The sequence below is a fragment of the Bacillus rossius genome, chromosome 5, assembly GCF_032445375.1.
Source record: "Bacillus rossius redtenbacheri isolate Brsri chromosome 5, Brsri_v3, whole genome shotgun sequence".
Classification (NCBI taxonomy): domain Eukaryota; kingdom Metazoa; phylum Arthropoda; class Insecta; order Phasmatodea; family Bacillidae; genus Bacillus; species Bacillus rossius.
In genome coordinates this window covers 80801294-80821275 of record NC_086333.1, presented here as the reverse complement: position 1 = coordinate 80821275, position 19982 = coordinate 80801294, and the positions used below count along the sequence as shown (strand labels likewise).

Genomic DNA, 19982 nt, shown 5'->3' with positions numbered 1-19982 from the left:
TGGTCTCCAGTGGATGAAGACAAGATGGCGGACATGATGTCATACCAGTTGACGATATATACCTTGGTATTGGTGGTGATAGATCAGTCTAGGTAGCTTTCATGGAGGAAGGATCGACTGTTTACTCTCGTCGGGAATCGAACCAAGGACGTACATCGATATAATCAAACAGAATTTAAATACGTTAATTTTTTGATGAATTTTGGAATTTTGTTCATTAAAATCGGATAATAAATAAATATTTTCAAGATGGCGTCCAAATTTCAAGATTACGGACATGACGTCATACTACCTGATGGTATATGTGCATTGACATAAGTGGTGGGGGTCAGTCTGCCAGCACCCCGCCACAGGGGAAGGATCGGTCACCATTTTTATTTTTTTTGCCCTCACCGGGTTCGAACCGAGGACTCCGAGCTCCGTGTCGTAAATATATGTTTTTTCGATATTTTTGATTAAAATTTTGTTAAGTGAATTTTTTTATAATTTTTAAAAAAATTTTCATTAAAATCGGATAATAAAAAAGTTAAAGATGGCGGCCGTAACGGAAATTGCAACGGTGACGTCATCATTCAAAATGGCGGATAACACATCGACGGAATGTTCGAGAACACAATGGCGGATCTAAGATGGTGGATCCAAGATGGCCGTCGGGGTCAAGGTCAAAGGTCAAGGTATCCTTATTCCTAGAAATGGCTTAACTGAGGCTTGAGTTAAGGATGCTTAAGCCTATTTTAGGAATTGGTGTTCTTTCTAAGGCAAAAGACATTTGTGGTTTTTTGAAATCCTAATTTTTCCTCGAAACGGGAATTTTTCCCTCGAAAACGGGAAATTTTGAGTCATTTTGAGTCATTTTTGAGGAATTTTGAGGAATTTTTGCCGCCGTAACGTCACAAATCCAAGATGGTGGAGCCGGCTCTCGGCTCCACACCCTGAACCCTGATCTCGGAAATACTATTATATACTACTATTGCAAATTTAATTTCAATAATTTGTTTAAATATAATCACGAACTATTAGTTAAAAATCCCGCCTTAACCTGTTTGAAATTATAGAAGATTTTCTCGCACGGTGGTTGGCCGGTTCTTGCACGCTCGGCTCAGGCGGAACGTGACAATGAGTCATGCTTTTTCGTGCGTGCAGCCGGCGTTCATCGATTTATAAGACGTTATCACATCAAAAATTCTTCCAAAAAATTAAAAAAAAAAAAATTCTCATTTTGAGAGAAAATTTCCCTTCAAAGTTTTCAAAAATATAAACAGCTTTAAACCACTCAAAATATCTTAAATTCACCATGAACAAGCCACACTTAGCCGCCGAGGTACCGTAATAATGGTAGAAACGAAAAAAAAGCACAATATTTACCTATATATTTGCAACGTAATTGTTTTAAGAAAAATAGTAACGCGTAAAAACAAACATTAACTGAACAAATGATGAGGGTGGTAAAAAAAATCACCCTGAAATTTTATTGGTTAACACCAAAATATTGGTTGTTCAATTTTTAACGCAAGTAAAATTTAAAATTTAAAATATAACTATAGTCAACCGAAGTAATATTTAAGGTCACGATATACTTTTATTTTTGTTTTAGTATTGACATAGACCAATAGAAGCTAAGCAAGTTTTGTGTCATGTTTGTGTCATTTGTGTAATTTTTGAACTGAACATTGAAGAATAGAAAATGTCCACTGGCGCTATAGTAGTTTCCTTAATAAACTAGCAATGAACTGAGTAAAGTCACTTAACATTCAGCAGTTCTCCCAGGAGTAAATGCTCTTCTACGAAGTCGGGACATGCTAGACAAGTCAAACAGAACACGCTTACAAATTAGGTTCATTGATAGCACGGTAATCCAAACACTCCCTTGCTGGTATGATTTACATATTCAAATGAAGTTCTGTCCACGCCACGCGTGTTTTCTCCAAAAGTATTTTTGTAGTGAAATGCGTTACCTGCTCCTTTAAAGAAAGCAGATTACTTTGAATTACATTTACTTGAGTTATGCTTGTTCATCACAATGTAATCTTGGTGTTGATCCAAGTTGTTATTTTGGACATACGCCATGGCTGGTTAAAATGAATGGCATGATAAAACTCAATAACGGACCAAAAAAATGATGAAAATACAAAAACGATAAAATTGCAAACACACAGAAAACAAGTTCAAAAAATTAAAAACATAAACAGCACAGAAAATTCCATGGGAGGTATTAGTCAAAAAATTTTGACAGCAGAGACTGACATCGTGTGTTAACAATGACAGACAGTAGGACGAAGGACAGTAAGTAAAGACCAAAAAATTGGTTGTCTGTAAATTCGGTTTACGGACGATAGTTTAACGTGACAACGTCATAACAAAACATTAATGAAATGATTGCATACTTTTATGAATAAAATTAAATCTTTTTTATTGAAATATCACTATTTTGTATGGATACAAAGAAGGAGTGAAATGAAATCTACAATGTAATTGATAAATTTACTTTTATTTGCACTCATTAATTCAAATATGTTTATTACTTTAACGAAGAGATTATTTTAACTATAACTTTTATACATGTTTGCTATTTAACTTCTTCCAATCTGTGTAATTATGTTAAGGATAGGACGATGATAGGAAAAGTATGAAACGAATGGGAGTGTTTCAAGTTTAATGTGCCTCGAAAAAGTAAAATAGATGGTTGTTCCAATCGAGTGGAAGAGAGATAGATGCGGCGCAAGCGTACAATGAGCGTAACGGTACAAAGCATAACGGGACAATGAGTCATCCTTTTTCGTGCGTGCAGCCGGCGTTCATAGATTTATAAGACGTTACCACGTCAAAACGTGTCCTTTGGTTGTATCTTGTAGGGGTCTCCGATCGACAACAGAAGCTCGCTACCACAAGACTCAACTGCTGTATCTCAGGACGTCTGTGATCACGCCATGTTACAAAAAATAATATCAATCAGACCTGTGAGGGTACGAAACAACAATTTTTGGTGCGAACGTTGAATCATTGGTAGGGACTAGAATAATTCGCTGTTTCAATGACCTCTAGGATGAACTTTATAGTTCTACATACACTCGGTAAAATGTCACCTTCTCATTGGCTACTGTCTTGTGAGACGTCCCAACGTAGCGGCCTGCGATTCGATAAAGCTTTGGTCGGGTGTTTCTCATTGGCCTAGAGTCATCCAGGTGAGATATGAGCCAATAGCAGAGGCAGCACTGAGGTATAACTATTTGTATTTTAGCCTATCGCGAAATGAATTCGCGAATTTTTCCGGTCTGTATGTATAAGCTATTAACTGTCAAACAAACCAGTGAAAATTCACTCTATTTAGGTAGCCACTAATTTTGTGGTGTGTAATACAAAGAGTTTTTGCGCCTCCTACTCCTTTATTTATTACATGACGGTTTATTACAAAACAGCATTAAGTATTTTCGCATCGATTAAATTAGTTTTGCGCCGCCACGGAGATAACTTAATATAACAAAAAAAAAACTTATACGTCTACTGGTAACACTGCCCCACGAAGCACCACCCGCCGCCACCCTACCCGCAACAGTACCGCCAACCACACCACCCGATCCAATCACCGAATCAACAAGGTTGGGCCGGGCCAAACGGCTCAACATCGCAACCAGACCAACATAAACACCAGCACGGCATCAGAACATCGCACGACACAAACAATTCATCTCCAAGGACTTTTCTGTCGGAAGGGATATTGTAAATATGTAAATAACAAATTTTTGTTGTTCTCTTATACCAATCAGGTGTCACCCTCCATGTATAATTTTTCTGTACCACTATTATTAATAAAAGAGTCTTTTTTTTTGGCGGGGAGGACACCCCTGGGATACATCCATTAAAAAAAAAAAAATAAAAAAACTTTGTACGAGAACCTCTATTCCGATTTTTTATTTGCTGTTAGTTATGGCCCCACCCGACAGATAGCGACACATGTTGCGTGAAATAATTGTTTCAGTTTCCACTGTAAGAGTCGCACTTGTTTATTTCCCTCCTTGTTCTGTGGCCTCGACGCGCGCAGGAACTCGTTAGCGCGGGCCGCTCCTCCGCGGGCGACTGTCAGCTCTCCTCCGCCGACAAAAGACTCGCCCGGGGCGCGGCGGGACAACCAGAGAGAGAGAGAGAGAGAGAGAGAGAGAGAGAGAGAGAGAGAGAGAGAGGGTGCAACTGAAGGATAACGCGCAAAGAACAGAACCTCCCGGTTGGAAACCGTCAGCGGAGACGCTTCCATCTGACATCGTCTCCCCCCCCCCCCCCCCTGAATGCCACACGCACGCAACTGTGTGCACACCCTATAACAATCAACAATCAGTTAGTACTGCCAGGATTTATTTAAAAAAAAGGGGGGGATGTTCTGTAAAGTCGGTTTACGGACGATAATTTTACGTGATAAACGTCATAAGAAAACATTGATGAAAAACAGCATATAAACCACATTAACTTTTCACTTCACTTTATAAACAGTTGGAAAAAAAATTTCACGTGTAGGTTCTGTGCTGTCGCTGTCTCTCTTCTACTCGGACGCATCGGCCGATGGAGTGGAAGAGAGATAGATGCGTCACAAGCCGATCGTGCCTCTTTATCGCTTGTTCCGCGCTCTCGCTTGCACGCTTGGCTCAGGCGGAACGTGACAATGAGTCATGCTTTTTTCGTGCGTGCAGCCGGCGTTCATCGATTTATAAGACGTTATCACGTCAAAAAAAAGACTGCAGTGATTTGTAAATGTATGTCCGGCGCCTGGGTTCCGGGTGTGGAGCCAGAGCACATGTCCGCCATCTTGGATTGTGAGGTCACGGCAGGTATTTCGGACGACCTTGACTTTGACATTGACCTTCAAAATTTGACAAAATTGCCAATATCCGCCAAAAATTTACAGTTAAAAAAATCTACCAGAAAATTCTCAAAAATCAGAAAAATTAAAATTTCCATATTTCTAGGGAAAAAATTTCCCATTTTGACAAAACAAAATACCCGTTTTAGTCGTCAAAAATGTCAAAAGCTTTAAAATTCCCCAAAATATCTTAAACTCGCCATGAACAAGCCGCACTATGCCGCCGAGGTACCGTAAGAATGGTAGAAACGAACGAAAAAGCACAATATTGTTACGATTTAGGGTTCGTAAAGGATAGCCCTTTTATAGATTTTTATCACACACCATTTTATTGATTTACAATATTTACATCACTAACAATCTTCTAAAATGGCAAATAATCAATTGCAATTTTAAAAAAAATGTTGCCTCTCCCAGTCATTCGGTTTCCACACACCGCACACCTCGCTGAGCCGCACCTCTGGCGCAACTCTCGCCGCAGCACCCCTCGTGGTCCTCCGCCGCCGCACTCCACCGCCGCCGTCGCACTTCCCTTCGCCGAGGGACCACCCGACGCCTCGCATCCGCCCGACGCCTCGCTCGGAACTTCACTTGAAACTACGCCGTGCCCGCGACACTATCGCCCCGGAAATTCCTCCGCGGGCAACTCCTGACTGAACTCTCACACACTCTGAGGCCGGCGTCCTCGGCTTAAATTACAGTCCAGGCGCCTTCTAGAATTCACGAGCGCGGCTGGGGCCAGTCGCGTCATTCCGAGCCGACCCGACGGCATAAATCTCTCGAAACACGTGTCGGCGGCTCGCGTAACTCCTTAAGCTGTCAGGTTTCGGATGTCAAACTAAGAGCGCCGCTCGGGTAGCTGATGGCTGGAGGGAGGGGAAGCGGCTATCCAGGTGCGCGCGGCACGTCTCATGTTGCGCGGCCACTTGATGTCAGGCAGCTGTGCACCTGCACGTGTCGCGGACTTGCTCGCGTTCGTAACAATATTAACTATATATTTGCAACGTAATTGTTTTAAGTAAAATATTAACGCATAAAAACAAACAATAACAGAAAAATGATTGTGGTAATAAAAAATTAACCCTGTAATTATATTGCCTTATACCAAAATATTGGTTGTAAAATTTTTAACGCAAGTAAAATGTGAAATCTGAAATATTATAGTCAACCTAAGTAATATTTAAGGTCACGACATACTTTTTTGTTTTATTATTGACGTAGACCAATAGAAGGTAAGCAAGTTTTGTGTCATAAGGCCTTGGTGTACACCATGTTAAAATGTGTTTTTCCCCAAATAATTATGACTGCATGTCACAATGTCGAGGCAGATTCATCTTGGAATATGTGTATTTCAACTCTCGCGACGTCTTCCGCAGGAAGTAGATTCCTTCTTTAAAATATCTTAATGTTCATACGCCATTGCTTTTTTTTTTAACTGAAGCTCAAAGAGAAACCACAAGAATGAACAAGAAAGTTGAAAACACAAACACACAGAAAAAAAACTAGTGGAAATATAATGTCAAAATTTAACCACATAGACAGGATAGAGCAAATTCCGTGGCAAGAATTATTCGGGAAAACTATCACAGCACAGACAAACAGCGGTCTGACAAACAACGAGAAAGTTTTGAAAAGAACTGAAATTACAGACAAACAGCAATCTTGGACGAAACAGCGACAAACAGACGAACCCAAAGTAGATAATCTGGACAACACAATGACGAAGGCACAGTACAACACAGTAGACTTCCTAAGACACAAACAGTTGCGACGTTTCGGGTACTGACGTCTGTTCCCATCATCAGGCACAACCCGACTGATCAGTTCCGAATATTTGTGTTTAGTTTCATGGCTGGTTTCTCCGGATGCGCCGCTGAGTTGTCCGAGATCGTTGTTCGTCTGTTCTTGTTACAACTGTGTCGTTGTTGTCAGCCCACTGTTTGTTTGTGGTTTCATGTTTCATCCCGACTACCTCCTTCCACTTTATTCCTATCCCTATACGTGACTTACGAGCGTTTAAAAGTTAACATCGGCTGATTTAGGCTTGGTTTTCTGTACGTTTGCTTATTCATCTTTCTCGTTCATTCTTGTTTTTTTTTCCACGTATGTTCACGAATATCTCTGAAATGAAGCTCCCCCACCATCGCAATAATCTTTGAAAGTGCGCAGTTCCCTGCTCATGAGCCATGAGCCATGAGCCATGAGCCATGAGCCCGCCGAGCGAGCAGCTTCTGTGTCGGCGCTGGAATGCTCTCGCCCGTTAGAGGGGAAGAGGTGGTGAAGGGGGGAGGGGGTAGGAAGAAGGAGCGAGGAATGAAATCTATTGGCGTCGCAATCCACGCGCCTCTGAGAATGGACGGGGTCAGCTGGGGTCGAAATAAAAAAAAATTAAACCCCCTCCGCCACCTTCCAGCACAACCACCCAACCGAACCCGATCAGGAAGAGGGGTGAAAAAAAAAAATCATTTGAGCTGTGCTGGTTCAAGTCTTTCTTCCTCACCCTTTATCTTTTTTTTTTCATTTGCGCCTATCCTTCCACATCGTTAAACTGTGGGTTGGCGCGTGAGGGGATGGGGGTGGGGGGGACGGGGTGCATACCACGTCCGCCATGGCGGGGGGGGGGGGGGGGGAGAGTGTGGATCCTGCCCCGATATTGCACCCTCTGCCTTCCCCCCGGCTGGCTGCTCCGTCTGTGTCGGGCAGGTTGCCTGCCCGCGCGCGCGGCAGGGGTCGCTGTCCTGCGGGCTGCCTAGCCTGCCACCCGCCAGGCGGCGCGGCTGGGGAACCTCGCGCCGACACCTCCTCCCCTCCCTCCCCCTGGCCAGAGCCCTCCAAGCACGCCGCGCAATTAAAAAAAAATTCCGGGGACGCTTTTGCGGAAGACATTTCCTTCAGAGGTCAAAGCGGAGTTGCTTCACCGTTCCCGAATCCTCTTTGCGGGTCGGACATCACGCTTCTCTGCTTTAAAACCTTCCTGTGGACATACGCCATTTTAAGTTAACACTGTATGAAATAAGAAAAAACTTAGGAATGGGAAAAGAGGGGGGGGGGGCAATGTTCTAACAACTTTACCACCGTGCTTTTGACGGTTGTGTAATATCGATTCATTTTAAATATATTTTAAGTACGCCGATTTTAAAACACTCGTTTTAGTGTGTTCGGAAATGTATTATCTTGATGAAATAATTTATAATTTATGAAATACGCGCTTCATTATGGCATGAGAAACAGTACGAAAACGTTAGTGGATAATTGTTTCGATGAGCGTTTTTTGAGTGTTTAAAAAACTTAAAACTATCTGAGGGATAAAATAGCTTTAAACGCACAAAGTCTGAACTAACGACTTACTGGGTATAGCTTAGTCATTTAACTAGGGTCTGAGTCCTGGTATGTTTACTTTAAGCCAGACCCTGTTGCGGTCGGAGGCGTGGTAAGTGGTCAGGCGGTGTTTTCAGAGAATTTTAAAGTTAAATTAATAATTTTCGCAGGCTTTCACGGCCATTGTCTGAAGTAGCTTGGCTTCTGGGTTGTAGCCGCGCACTTGGCGAATAATTCACCGACGCAATCGGTCGACATTGCAGTCGCCATCTTCAGGGAGTAGTAGGTAACTGCTCTCTGATGATGGAGACTGCAATGTCGACCAAAACGTTGGTGTATTATTCGCCAAAGTACGCGGCTGCAACCCAAAAGCCAAGCTATTTTATAGTTAATTGTTAAATGGTAATGAAACCGCCGACAGACGCAGACCATACCCGGAGATAAGGACGGAAGTTGGTCGTTGCTTGAAACAGCACTGACTGTCAGGTTGTTTACTAAATTCTCTCCAGAATTTGTCAGTGTAATCCGGATGAAAAAAGAAAAGAAACCACCACTTCCTACCTCCTCGTACCCTACACGCTTGTGTTTTGGATTAGCCACTATTCCTCTTCGATTCTTCACGTTCGGAGTTGCATTAAACTGTTCCATCTTCATTGAAGCCACTTGAACGTTCTACGGACGAGTTGCAAGAATGGCTAGGGACTGGAAAAATTCGCGGGTTCAATGACCTCCAGGATGAACTCCATAGTTTTGCGTACCTCGGTTAAATGTTACCCTCTCATTGGCTGCTGTCTTGTGAGACGTCCCAACGTAGCAGCCTGTGATTCAATAAAGCTTTGGTTGGGTGTTTCTCATTGGCCCAGCGTCATCCAGGTGAGGTGTGAGCCAATAGCAGAGGCAGCACTGAGGTATAACTATTTGTATTTTAGCCTATCACGAAATGAATTCGCGAATTTTTCCGGTCTCTAAGAATGGCTCAACAGTCTCAGGGTCTCCGAGTGTGTGTCGAGAAGTACAGCAGAAGGACATGGGACTGTCTGCGTGTCTCCTGACCTGGGGCGCACCACGCAGGGTAGCGCGGTGCAGTAGCGGGCCCGGTGCTGTCCGCAGGGCGCTACGTGCTCGCCTGGAAGAGAGGCATCGCCGTGCTGACGGCGGGCAACGTGAAGGTGACCCCCGACGCGCGGCTCAGACTCGTCGACGGCTACAACCTGGAGATCAGCGACGTGCAGACGGGCGACGCCGGCTTCTACGTGTGTCAGATCGGCACGCTGGAGCCGCAGGAGATCAGCCACTCCGTCGAGGTGCTGGGTGAGTGTCTGCTGTCTACCACTCCTCCTACTACTACACTCCTGTTATATGAGTGTCTGCTGTCTGCCTATACTCCGACACCTCTACTGTGTGAGTGTTTGCCACTTCCCTCTACTCCTACACCTCTGCTGGGTGAGTTTCTGCTGCCTGCCTCTACTCCTACACTCCTGCTATATGAGTGTCTGCTGTCTGCCTATACTCCGACACCTCTACTGTGTGAGTGTTTGCCACTTCCCTCTACTCCTACACCTCTGCTGGGTGAGTTTCTGCTGCCTGCCTCTACTCCTACACTCCTGCTAGATGAGTGTCTGATGTATGTCTCTACTCCTACACTCCTGATGGGTGGGTATTCCTGCCTCGTCAAGTTTCGTGCTAACCTCACTCTGATGGTCAGGCCTGGCGAAACCTACCGTGTTGCAATGTGCATGAATTCCGGGCCAGGATTTACGTACCCACATACTCGAATAATAGTTAATTTTTTAATTGTGAGACGTCTAGTCGGATTGCTATAAAATATTTCAGAGTTCAACACAATAGGAACACAAAATATTTCAAATGAATTTAAAGTGATAAAGAAAGAAACAAGATCCCACATTGATTTATTTTTCGGGAATGAATTTACACTGATCACATCATTTGGCCTATCATCTTTGGTTAACAAGCCTTCATACACAAGCTTAAAATTAATGACTGATGCTATCTTAATTAATACGCTGCAGCGCAGTATTACAAACAAGTTAAAAATAAATATAATGTAGAACATACAAATTGTGTGGATTTATCGTGCCTCTAAACAATATAAAAAGACAGGAAAATATATTCCAAAATATTAAGACATTTAGGGTTCATATTTAAAGTTACTAAATAATACATAATACTGCAAGGGATAAAAAACTAAAAATATCTTTAATGTTTTTTTCTAAATCCAGAATATTTATTGCTGTTCTAATAGTTTATCATAGACTGGCAATTATTAGTCCATGAAGTCATTGATGAAAATGCATTCATAAATTGGCTACCTCCATACTTCTTTACTTCGCACAAAAGAATTGTTGTCTCCGAAAGCCCGCAGCTGTGCCACGTTCACGAGTGGTGTGAAGTATTAGTGACTGCTTCGACCCACAGAACAATGTCCGCGCAGGAACACAGTCAGAAGCATAGAAGTCTCGCTGTGACGCGTCGGTAGTGCAAATTAATTAATGTCTTTAAAAAAAATTGGTTGTCTGTAAATTCGGTTTACGGACGATAGTATAACGTGACAACGTCATAACAAAACATTGATGAAATGAGTGCATACTTTTATGAATAATATTGAATAATTTTTATTGAATTATCACTATTTTGTATGGATACAAAGAAGGAGTGAAATGAAATCTAAAATTTAATTGATAATGTTACTTTTATTTTCACTCATTAATTCCAATAATTTTATTACTTTAACGATGAGATTATTTTAACTATAACTTTTGTACATGTTTGCTATTTAACTTCTTCCAATCTGTGTTATTCTGTTAAGGATAGGACGATGATAGGAAAAGTAGAAACGAATGGGAGTGTTTCAAGTTTAATGTGCCTCGAAAAAGTCAAATCGATGGTTGTTCCAATCGAGTGGAAGAGAGATAGATGCGGCGCAAGCGTACAATGAGCGTAACGGGACACTGTGCGTAACGGGACACTTTCGTGCGTGCAGCCGGCGTTTATCGATTTATTAGACGTTGTCACGTCAAAAAGAATTGCTGCGAAAAAATTGACACAGGCCACCTGATTTTCGAAAAGGAAAATTATTGAAATAATGTATATTTTGTTTAAATTCATTAAACAGTTAATACTTTAAAGTTAACCTTTGGCTTTGTGAACTTTGGTTCTCGCCATCCGCCATGAGATGGCAGCACCGTTTACAATCGCGAAAATCACTCCTGCCAAACGCCGTTCAATAATCGAAACGATATATCGATTCCTCCAGTAGGCGAGGGATAGTAGAGTATCTCGCTCATCGCGCTTGTTCGGAAAAGAACTGCTCGCAGCCTACAATTCCACGGAATCGAATCTCCACTCGGAAGAGCGAACAAGCGCACGAGCGCATCGCCTCGCCTCGGCCGGGCGGACCGTTATTTACCAATTAGAATAATGCGCCGGCCGTAACGGCTTGCCGGCGAGTTTCCATTCGGCCCTATTCGCCGACCGCCGCGGGGATTTATTCAGCAGTTTGTTGTGAGATGTTGGCTCGCGTGGGCGGCCGTCCCGACTGTTTGTCCTGTAGATGGGTCGCACCGCACACACACTGGGACCCCCAGTCGGTCCTGCCCTCAAACCCCCCCCCCCAATCCACCCCCCCCCCCCCACAACTGTGGTCAGAGAGCCCTGGACGGGCTTCACTTGTTCCTGTATCGACAAACCTTACATCTGCTTAGAGAAGAAAAATGTTTGTTTGAATCAAACAATTAATTTGTTCGTATGTTTAAGTGGCGAAAAAAAACATATTTTTTGTTAGTTCAACCAAACTCGGTAAGTAACCAAAAAATAATTTGTTACACCTTAATAAATTATACATTTTGAGTTGACAAAATCAATTTTTAGAGACCTGACAAATTCGCGGATTCATTCCGTGAAACGCTACAATTCAAATAATTATACAATAGTGCTGCTTCTGACATTGGTTCACTGTTAATCTGGAGTAATGAGGACCAATTAGAGACCCCTAACTGATAGAAGTGTCGAATCACAGGCCACCCAGTCGAGACGACTCACAAGTCAACAGCCAATGAACAGTTGGCATTTGCCCCGAGTGTGTAGAGGATAGTGGAGTCTATCCTGGAGGTCATTGAACCCGCGAATTTTTCCGGTCTATAATCATTTTGTTGGGGTCAACAGAATTTTTCCTACTACAAAATATTTGTTTGAATTAACAACATATATTTATTTCGCCATAAATAAATAAATTATTTTGTTGAGGCAAACAAACATTTCTCTCAGTGATGTAACAGAACATGGGCTCGGAAGAGTTACTGATGTGAAACATCTTTTCTCTCGGCATGCGGCATCTGGTAGGAGTAATTTAGTGGTATGTGACGGAATTCGCATGTAACGGGAATGTGTAACAACGGTGCTGCCATCTGTGGCGGGTGCGCGCGAACCAGAGTTCACAAAGCCAAAGGGAAACTTTATGTTATAACGGTTTTAACGAGCTTTAAAAAGATAGGAAGTATTTTAATTATTGGGAAGTAGATGAAGAAGATGGAAGAGGAAGTATATGGGAAGATGGGAAGTACTTTATTTTGTGAGAAGTGCGGTGTATAGGTTACACAAAAATGTTACTTGAAAAAAAAATTATAAATTTTGTAAAGGTAGGTTTCTAGCATCAACATCTCTCGTCCTCTAGGGTGTTACACTCCTGAACTGTTGTATCGTGATTTGTATGAATTAGTTGTATTTTTTCACTCTTAAAATGACTATAATAATTTATTTTAATAAAAATAGATGTCGCATGGACTGAGAAATGTATTATATATATAAACAGGTCCAAAGCCGGTGTTTAGTATGTTTTTTAACAAGTATATTCCGCTCTTATCGATACATCATTTCATTATGTAGGTTCAATTTTCGTTCTGCCAAATCGAATGATTCGATAGTGGACGTAGCTGCTCCGGCAGCGAATTCTAGCGGCGGGTGCGGAAACTACGTGTGCTTCGCGTCCAGAAGTGTAGTTAAAAAACAAATTGCGTACATTTATCTCGCCTCGAAATTGTTTTAAAGAATAATTCTACGTTATATTTCGTGTACAGGTCCATATTATAAATGTATTTGCAACGTGATAACTAGGGACCGGAAATATTCGCTGGTTCAAATACCTCTAGGATGAACTTTATAGTTCTACGTACACTCGGTCAAATGTCACCCTCTCATTGGCTGCTGTCTTGTGAAGGTGTCCCAATGTAGCGGCCTGTGATTCAACACAGTTTCGGTTGGGTGTTTCTCATTTGCCCGGAGTCGTCCAGGTGAGTTGTGAGCCAATAGCAGAGGCAGCACTGCGGTGTAACCATATGAATTTTAGGCTGTCGTGAAATGAATCCGCGAATTGTTCCGGTCTCTAGTGATAACACATGATTATGCTCGTCACTGAGGCTAGATGTTACACATCACTGGCGAGTGATGAAACACTTGCTAATTTTTTTTGTTTAAAATCTTTGTGAAGTGGCCAGCTCTGTGTAGTTTCCACGTTAACTTGAAGATTGTTTAAGACATGTATTGCGACAATATACAAAACCGCACCGTATATAATGTGGCAATTCGCAATATAAGCATAGATATGTGTGTGTTCTTGTGTTGTATAATATAATCGTATTATTATGTAACTAATATATATTTATGCATAAATGAAAAAGGTATAAAACGTGAACTACAAGCCTGAAACAATAACTTACGTTGGAAGAAATCTATTGGCCTCTAGTAGGTCAGGTTTAGGCAAGTGAAGACTCGGAATTTAAGACCGTAGAAAAGATAAAGAATTCTGCTGGTACGCCCTAGATGGGGTGGCATCCAGGAAAGAGGCAAGGAGTCAAAGCCTTCAGAATAAACTGTCGCAGACACTGCACAGTTCGTTTATCCACGCCTTACATTCCTGCTGTGCGTTGTTCTTCGGACCAGACCCGAAGGGGTGTGAAATAAGTAGAGATCGGAAAAATTCGCGAATTCATTTCGCGATAGGCTAAAATAAAAATAGTTATACCTCAGTGCTGCCTCTGCTATTGGCTCACAACTCACCTGGATGACTCTGGGCATGTGAGAAACACCCAACCAAACCTTTATCGAATCACAGGCTGTTACGTTGGGACGTCTCACAAGACAGCAGCCAACGAGTGGGTGATATTTGACCGAGTGTACGCAGAACTATGGAGTTCATCCTGGAGGTCATTGAACTCGCGAATTTTTCCGGTCCCTAGAAATAAGTATGTATGTTTTTAAAAATATAAATACATATATGTAAAAATAAAAATAAAAAATGTATCCTTATCGAGCTGAACTAAATGTGATAAATTAAGGATGAACATACATGTAGAATTATTTTTATTACATCAATCAAGCATCTAATTTAAGGCGGTGAAAAAGGTGTAGGTTTTTTAATTTATTAAAAAAACTCGTCTCGCTGAAACTAACAAAGTAAAAAGTAAAATATTTGATAAGAATGGTTAACATTAAAAAAATTAAAAAATACATTGTTTTAACTTTTTGAATAATTCCACTCCTAAAAGAAGGTAAAATGGTTAAATTTGGTTTCAAGAAAATTAATGTATACAAGGAGTAAGTCAGTTTGTAACATAAAATATAATATCCCCAAATAAAATCCAGGGTAATGTAATATCTTGAGCATGAATAGCTTATATATTTAGTTATGTAGGATGCTTCAACATTTTTCGAAATTCGTTACAAAAAGTACTGAAACAGGGGTGAGTAAGTTTTCAAAGTAATTAAACACACATCAAAGCAAATTAAGCGGGAGTTTAAGTAATTGAGCGGAATGACTTTCACTATAATATTTCATAGTATGTTTTTAATATTTTCGATAATCGACCACAATATAGATAAAACGTCTGACAGTTTGATTTAGGTGTTAACAAAAATAATATTTCTGAATCTAATTAAGCGGGAGGAATAATAGTTGGTATGGTTTATAAAACAAACAAAATTTAAAAATTTTCTACTACTTTCAGAAATTCTACCTGTAAAATTTTAAAGTTCGTAAATATGGATCCAACATTAAAATTTATATCTACTATTGAAATTACCCTAAATTTAAGATATGAGGAATGAATATTATAACTTTAAATACCGTATCTTAGTCATATTTTATAAAAATATCACCTCTTAAGTTCTAACAGTTAATTCAGAAAGACGCATTTAAATTCAATTAAAATAAGGTTTATTTTAAATAATATGGATTTCACAACTGCAGTAGTAAACATATTTAGGCTTAGTGTTTAGTAAACACATTTATGTCTTTATTTACTAAATCTGTTATTCATGATTTTCACATAGGCATCCCTGTGGGAAAAGAGGCTAGGGGTGAAAAGATTGGGTATTGTATTGTATTAATACTAAGCATAACTACTTATCAACTAATATGTAAGATAATAAATTTTATAACTGTATTCGTTATTTTAAAAAATTTCTGTTTGTTTCAAAAATCATAAATTTTGTAGGTATCTGTAGCACGTTAAATATTTAATTTTTCTTAAAACACACACATATATGTTTATAATAATATATAAGTATATAACTTAAATAAATGGAAGAGTAGGTGCAAACGAAGTCATAATTTAAAATAAAATAAATAAGCGTGTGTTTCACAATGTTTTGACTTGACGCTCTCATGAAAACACGAGGAAGCAGGTTGTGATTTCCTCAAGGTAACATGTATCCCCGAGTTCACTGCAACGAAAGTTATAAAATCGGCTGCTTAATATTTCATTAAAATTAAACAGACTTAGGCTTACTACTTTGTAAAATAAAAAATATATTAAATTTTTTTGAATTAAATCTAATATACACATGACATTTAATTGTGTCAACTGTTAAAATAAAACCGTTAGGAATTTACCACAAAATTTTCTTAAGATGGTAAAATATTAGCAATGCCACGAAATCGAGTGAGCGAGAGCTGCAAGTTATTAGCTAATAGTATTAATTTTTATTTTATTATTTTATACATGTTTACAAAATCACATTTAGTATTTTGGGGAAATTGAACCCACACAAAAGCAAGCGTGTCTCTTTGTGCCACGTTGGTATTTTAACTATATTATCCATGTAATACTGTTATCTCTCCTGTAGCAGCTCTTCAAGAGTTGCCAAAGGAGAAATGGGTTAGGTTTACTTGCGATCAAACTTATTAGATAACATTAAATGCGCCACTCTGCTTGAATCTTATCAGGAGACCCCTATTTATACTCGGGGAAATGAAAATGACATCATTCGTATCCAATCGTGGACCTCGGCGGATGACCGCATCAGCGCCCAATAGCCGTTCGCTTAGCTGTTACCAAGCACGTGCCCACCAGCGATTCTCTTGTAGCTGTAGGAGTTGTCAATACCTGAGTGTTATACAACCCTCTTGACTTGACCGTTTCGCAGATGTCCTGCCATTAAGGGGAAAAATCGTTAGGTAGGGGTAACCTACCAACCTACCATAAAAATACGACAGGAAATATTGCAAAGAAAATGACCATAGTATCTCGTGATTATACTCTCGATGGAAGCCTAAAAGACACAGGTGAATTCAGAAGCAGTGTGCGGGTTTTTATCTTTAAAAGATTTGTGCAATGGGAGTGCATGGCTTGATGTAAGTTTTTGGACATACGCCATTGCTAAGAACTTTTTCTGTTGAAGAAAAACTAATAAATAAAATAAATAAATAAAAATACCCAAAAAAGACAAAAAACACGAAATTAAGCAAACAATTGCTGTTGTCAACAATGATATGAACACCACAAAATATTCCGAAACAGGAATATGGTCAACAAACAAAGAAAAACAAAGAAAAATGTACTAAGAGAACGAAAAAAAAACCCACAAATGATGACAACACAAAAATATTGAACCCAAAAAAAAATTCAGCACAACAGTTGAAACGAGACAAAAACACGACAAAACGAAAATACAAACAAACACAATAGTTTTACAAACCCAGTGTACGGGTTCTCGTATAGGTTGGTTTGGCCTCGACACAGCATTTTCGGCCTGAAAGCACGCTTAACTCGACTCACTGCAGAACACTTGGCACCAGCCTCTGGATATGGAGAGCACGAGCGAGTGAATCAAAAAAAGAGAAGCTCTCTATCCCCCCCCCCCCACCCCCCTGGTTGTCCCAAGGGCAGACAGCCTCGCCGCCGGCGGAGGAATAAAATATGCAGCGAGGGTGTTCCCACAACTCCGGTGCCGCGCCAGCTGTCATAAACAAGTGAGCGGCTGAAGGTCAGCGAGTGTCTGGCCAGCAGCAGACTTCGCGGAACACTGTATATTTTTTTTGTACGCATAAATCTTCCCCGGAAAGTACAGCATGGGGCAAAATATGTATCGGTTTTGAAGGGCTATTAAAAAAACTGAATCACTTACAAAAATGAGGTTTATGTTATTGGCATTATTTTACATCCTCCTTTTTATTTTGTCAAGCTCTGGAGATCACACCTGGAAGATGGTGGTCATCAGTAGCGATGCATTGATGAAGGTTGTTATGGTAGGTTACCCCTACCTAACAATTTTGCCCCTAAACGGCAGGACATCTGCGAAACGGTCAAGTCAAGAGGGTTGTATAACACTCAGGTATCGACAACTTCTATAGCTACAAAAGAATCGCTGCTGGTCACGTGCTTGGTAACAGCTAAGCGAACGGCTATTGGGCGCTGATGCGGTCATCCGCCGAGGTCCACGATTGGATACGAATGATGTCATTTTCATTTCCCCGAGTATAACTAGGGGTCTCCTGATAAGATTCAAGATCGCAAGTAAACCTAACCCATTTCTCCTTTGGCAAATCTTGAAGAGCTGCTACAGGAGAGATATAAAGGTGACTTCGAAACTCTTCAAACGCTTTTCAGCACATTCCGAGGGGTGTAGCGCATATTTAGGTCTTCCAAGATGCGTGGACGATGTTTGAACAACTTTTCCTTGTGGTAACCCCACAGGAAAGAGTCACAAAAGCTCAACTTCTGTCAGAGTGGGCCCCCAATTTGAGCGATTGTGTCTACTTCCTGTGGGGCTACTGCAAGTGGAAAGGTGTTCAGACATCGTCTACACTCCGTGAAAGAACTGAAGATGCGAATTCGGGAGGAAATCACCGCTACACACCTCGAAATGTACCGATTTTAGAAATCACCTTCTTCAATGCATCGCTACTGATGGCCACCATCTCCCCGATATGATATTCAGAACTTAATTTTTAGAAAAATGGGGACGTATATTTATTCCAATAAAATAAACCTCATTTTTTAAGTGGCTCAGTTTTTTTTAATATTCCTTCAAAACCTATAAAAATCTTTTGCCCCACCCAGTATCTTAAACACAAGCTTTATTTCAGTATGTTAATGTTATTATGATTTTAAAAAAATGTAACATAAAGCTCTTTTACTGCAAAGTTATATCAATGTTTAAAACAATAAAATAAAATAAACATCTGAAATTAAAATATTTAGTCTAACAATTTCTTGTCTCCCTATAATTATGATGAATGTTGCTCTATCAGTACAGTTCAATGTTAACCAAGGATTGTCAACATTTATTTTTATGACTATAAATTAAAACATAAAATATTAAAGGATAGTTGTACTGTTATAAATTTTGGCTTGACACACCAATACGTTTGGCATGTCCTCTAATGTTTACTGAAGTGACTATAAAGGTATTGCTACAAGAGGGCCCGCGATCGTTGTAAAACATTTTTATTCATCGACTTCCGTTTCATTTTCACAAAAATTACTCCTACCAAATGCCGTACACCGATAGTTAAGTCGTTCACACATTAAAACATTTAAAGTACAAAAAAATAATCTTTGCTTATAATTAGAGACCGGAAAAATTCGCGAATTCATTTCGCGATAGACTAAAATACAAATAGTTATACTGCTGCCTCTGCTATTGGCTCACAACTCACCTGCTGAATGACTCTGGGCCAATGAGAAACACCCAACCAAACCTTTATTGAATCACAGGCTGCTACGTTGGGACGTCTCAGAAGAAAGCAGCCAATGAGTGGGTGGCATTTGACCGAGTGTACGCAGAACTATGGAGTTCATCCTGGAGGTCATTGAACCCTCAAATTTTCCGGTCCCTAGTTATAACGCAATTACTGATATTTATGGCCGACATATTTATCGTAGTTTCAATATCCGAAATCTCTCTTCTCTTCTTCACGTGACACAATCGGGTTGTGATATCTTCTCTGTCGTCCTAAGTCGTTATTCCCTCTTTCCGTGTTTCGCGAGCTGTCTCTTAACATCATTTGAATCAAATGGGAACGAAACATCAAAAGGGCTGCAGGGGCCATGGGAGACGGGGAAAGAACGGGAAAAAGTCAATCAAACACTTTGTCTGGTTTTGTCTCGAGCGCGAGCGCTGTGAGACACGCGCACTTTGAGCGAACACAGAATTGATACGGTATACTGTTATACTTGGTGGTAATGCGGTTCCATGCCAGTTCTTTGTCCGGGAAGGGACGAAGCGCTGCGAGGTAATCATATTCCAAAGAGCACCCCTCCTTTGGAGCCACGTCTTGAACCCGAGCTCCAGACGCGGGGAGCGCCAAAAGGTATAAACATAACTCTTAAGGGGCCCGCCTCGTCAGGGGTGTATGTGTGTTGGTGAGGCGAGATGATGGTGCTTCTAGCGCGGTATAGCCTCTAAGTGCAAGGCTCTGAACTGGCGCGCAGTCTTCTCGTCGTCACAGTATAACTGTGAAATTTGAGCGGTGATTGTAACATTATATAGCGGAGTATTCAAGATAAAGGTGTAATGC

At 40.7% G+C, this 19982-nt stretch overlaps 1 protein-coding gene across 2 annotated transcripts in view; it reads left to right on the top strand.

Moving 5' to 3' along the window:
• LOC134532105 (protein amalgam-like) overlaps positions 1 to 19982 on the top strand; it is a 297722-nt gene that overhangs the window by 118621 nt on the left and 159119 nt on the right. For both annotated transcript variants that reach the window (XM_063368413.1, XM_063368414.1), the window contains exon 3: positions 9278 to 9478. In XM_063368413.1, coding sequence (XP_063224483.1) covers positions 9278 to 9478 — 201 coding nt within the window. The remainder of the gene's footprint in view (positions 1 to 9277; positions 9479 to 19982) is intronic.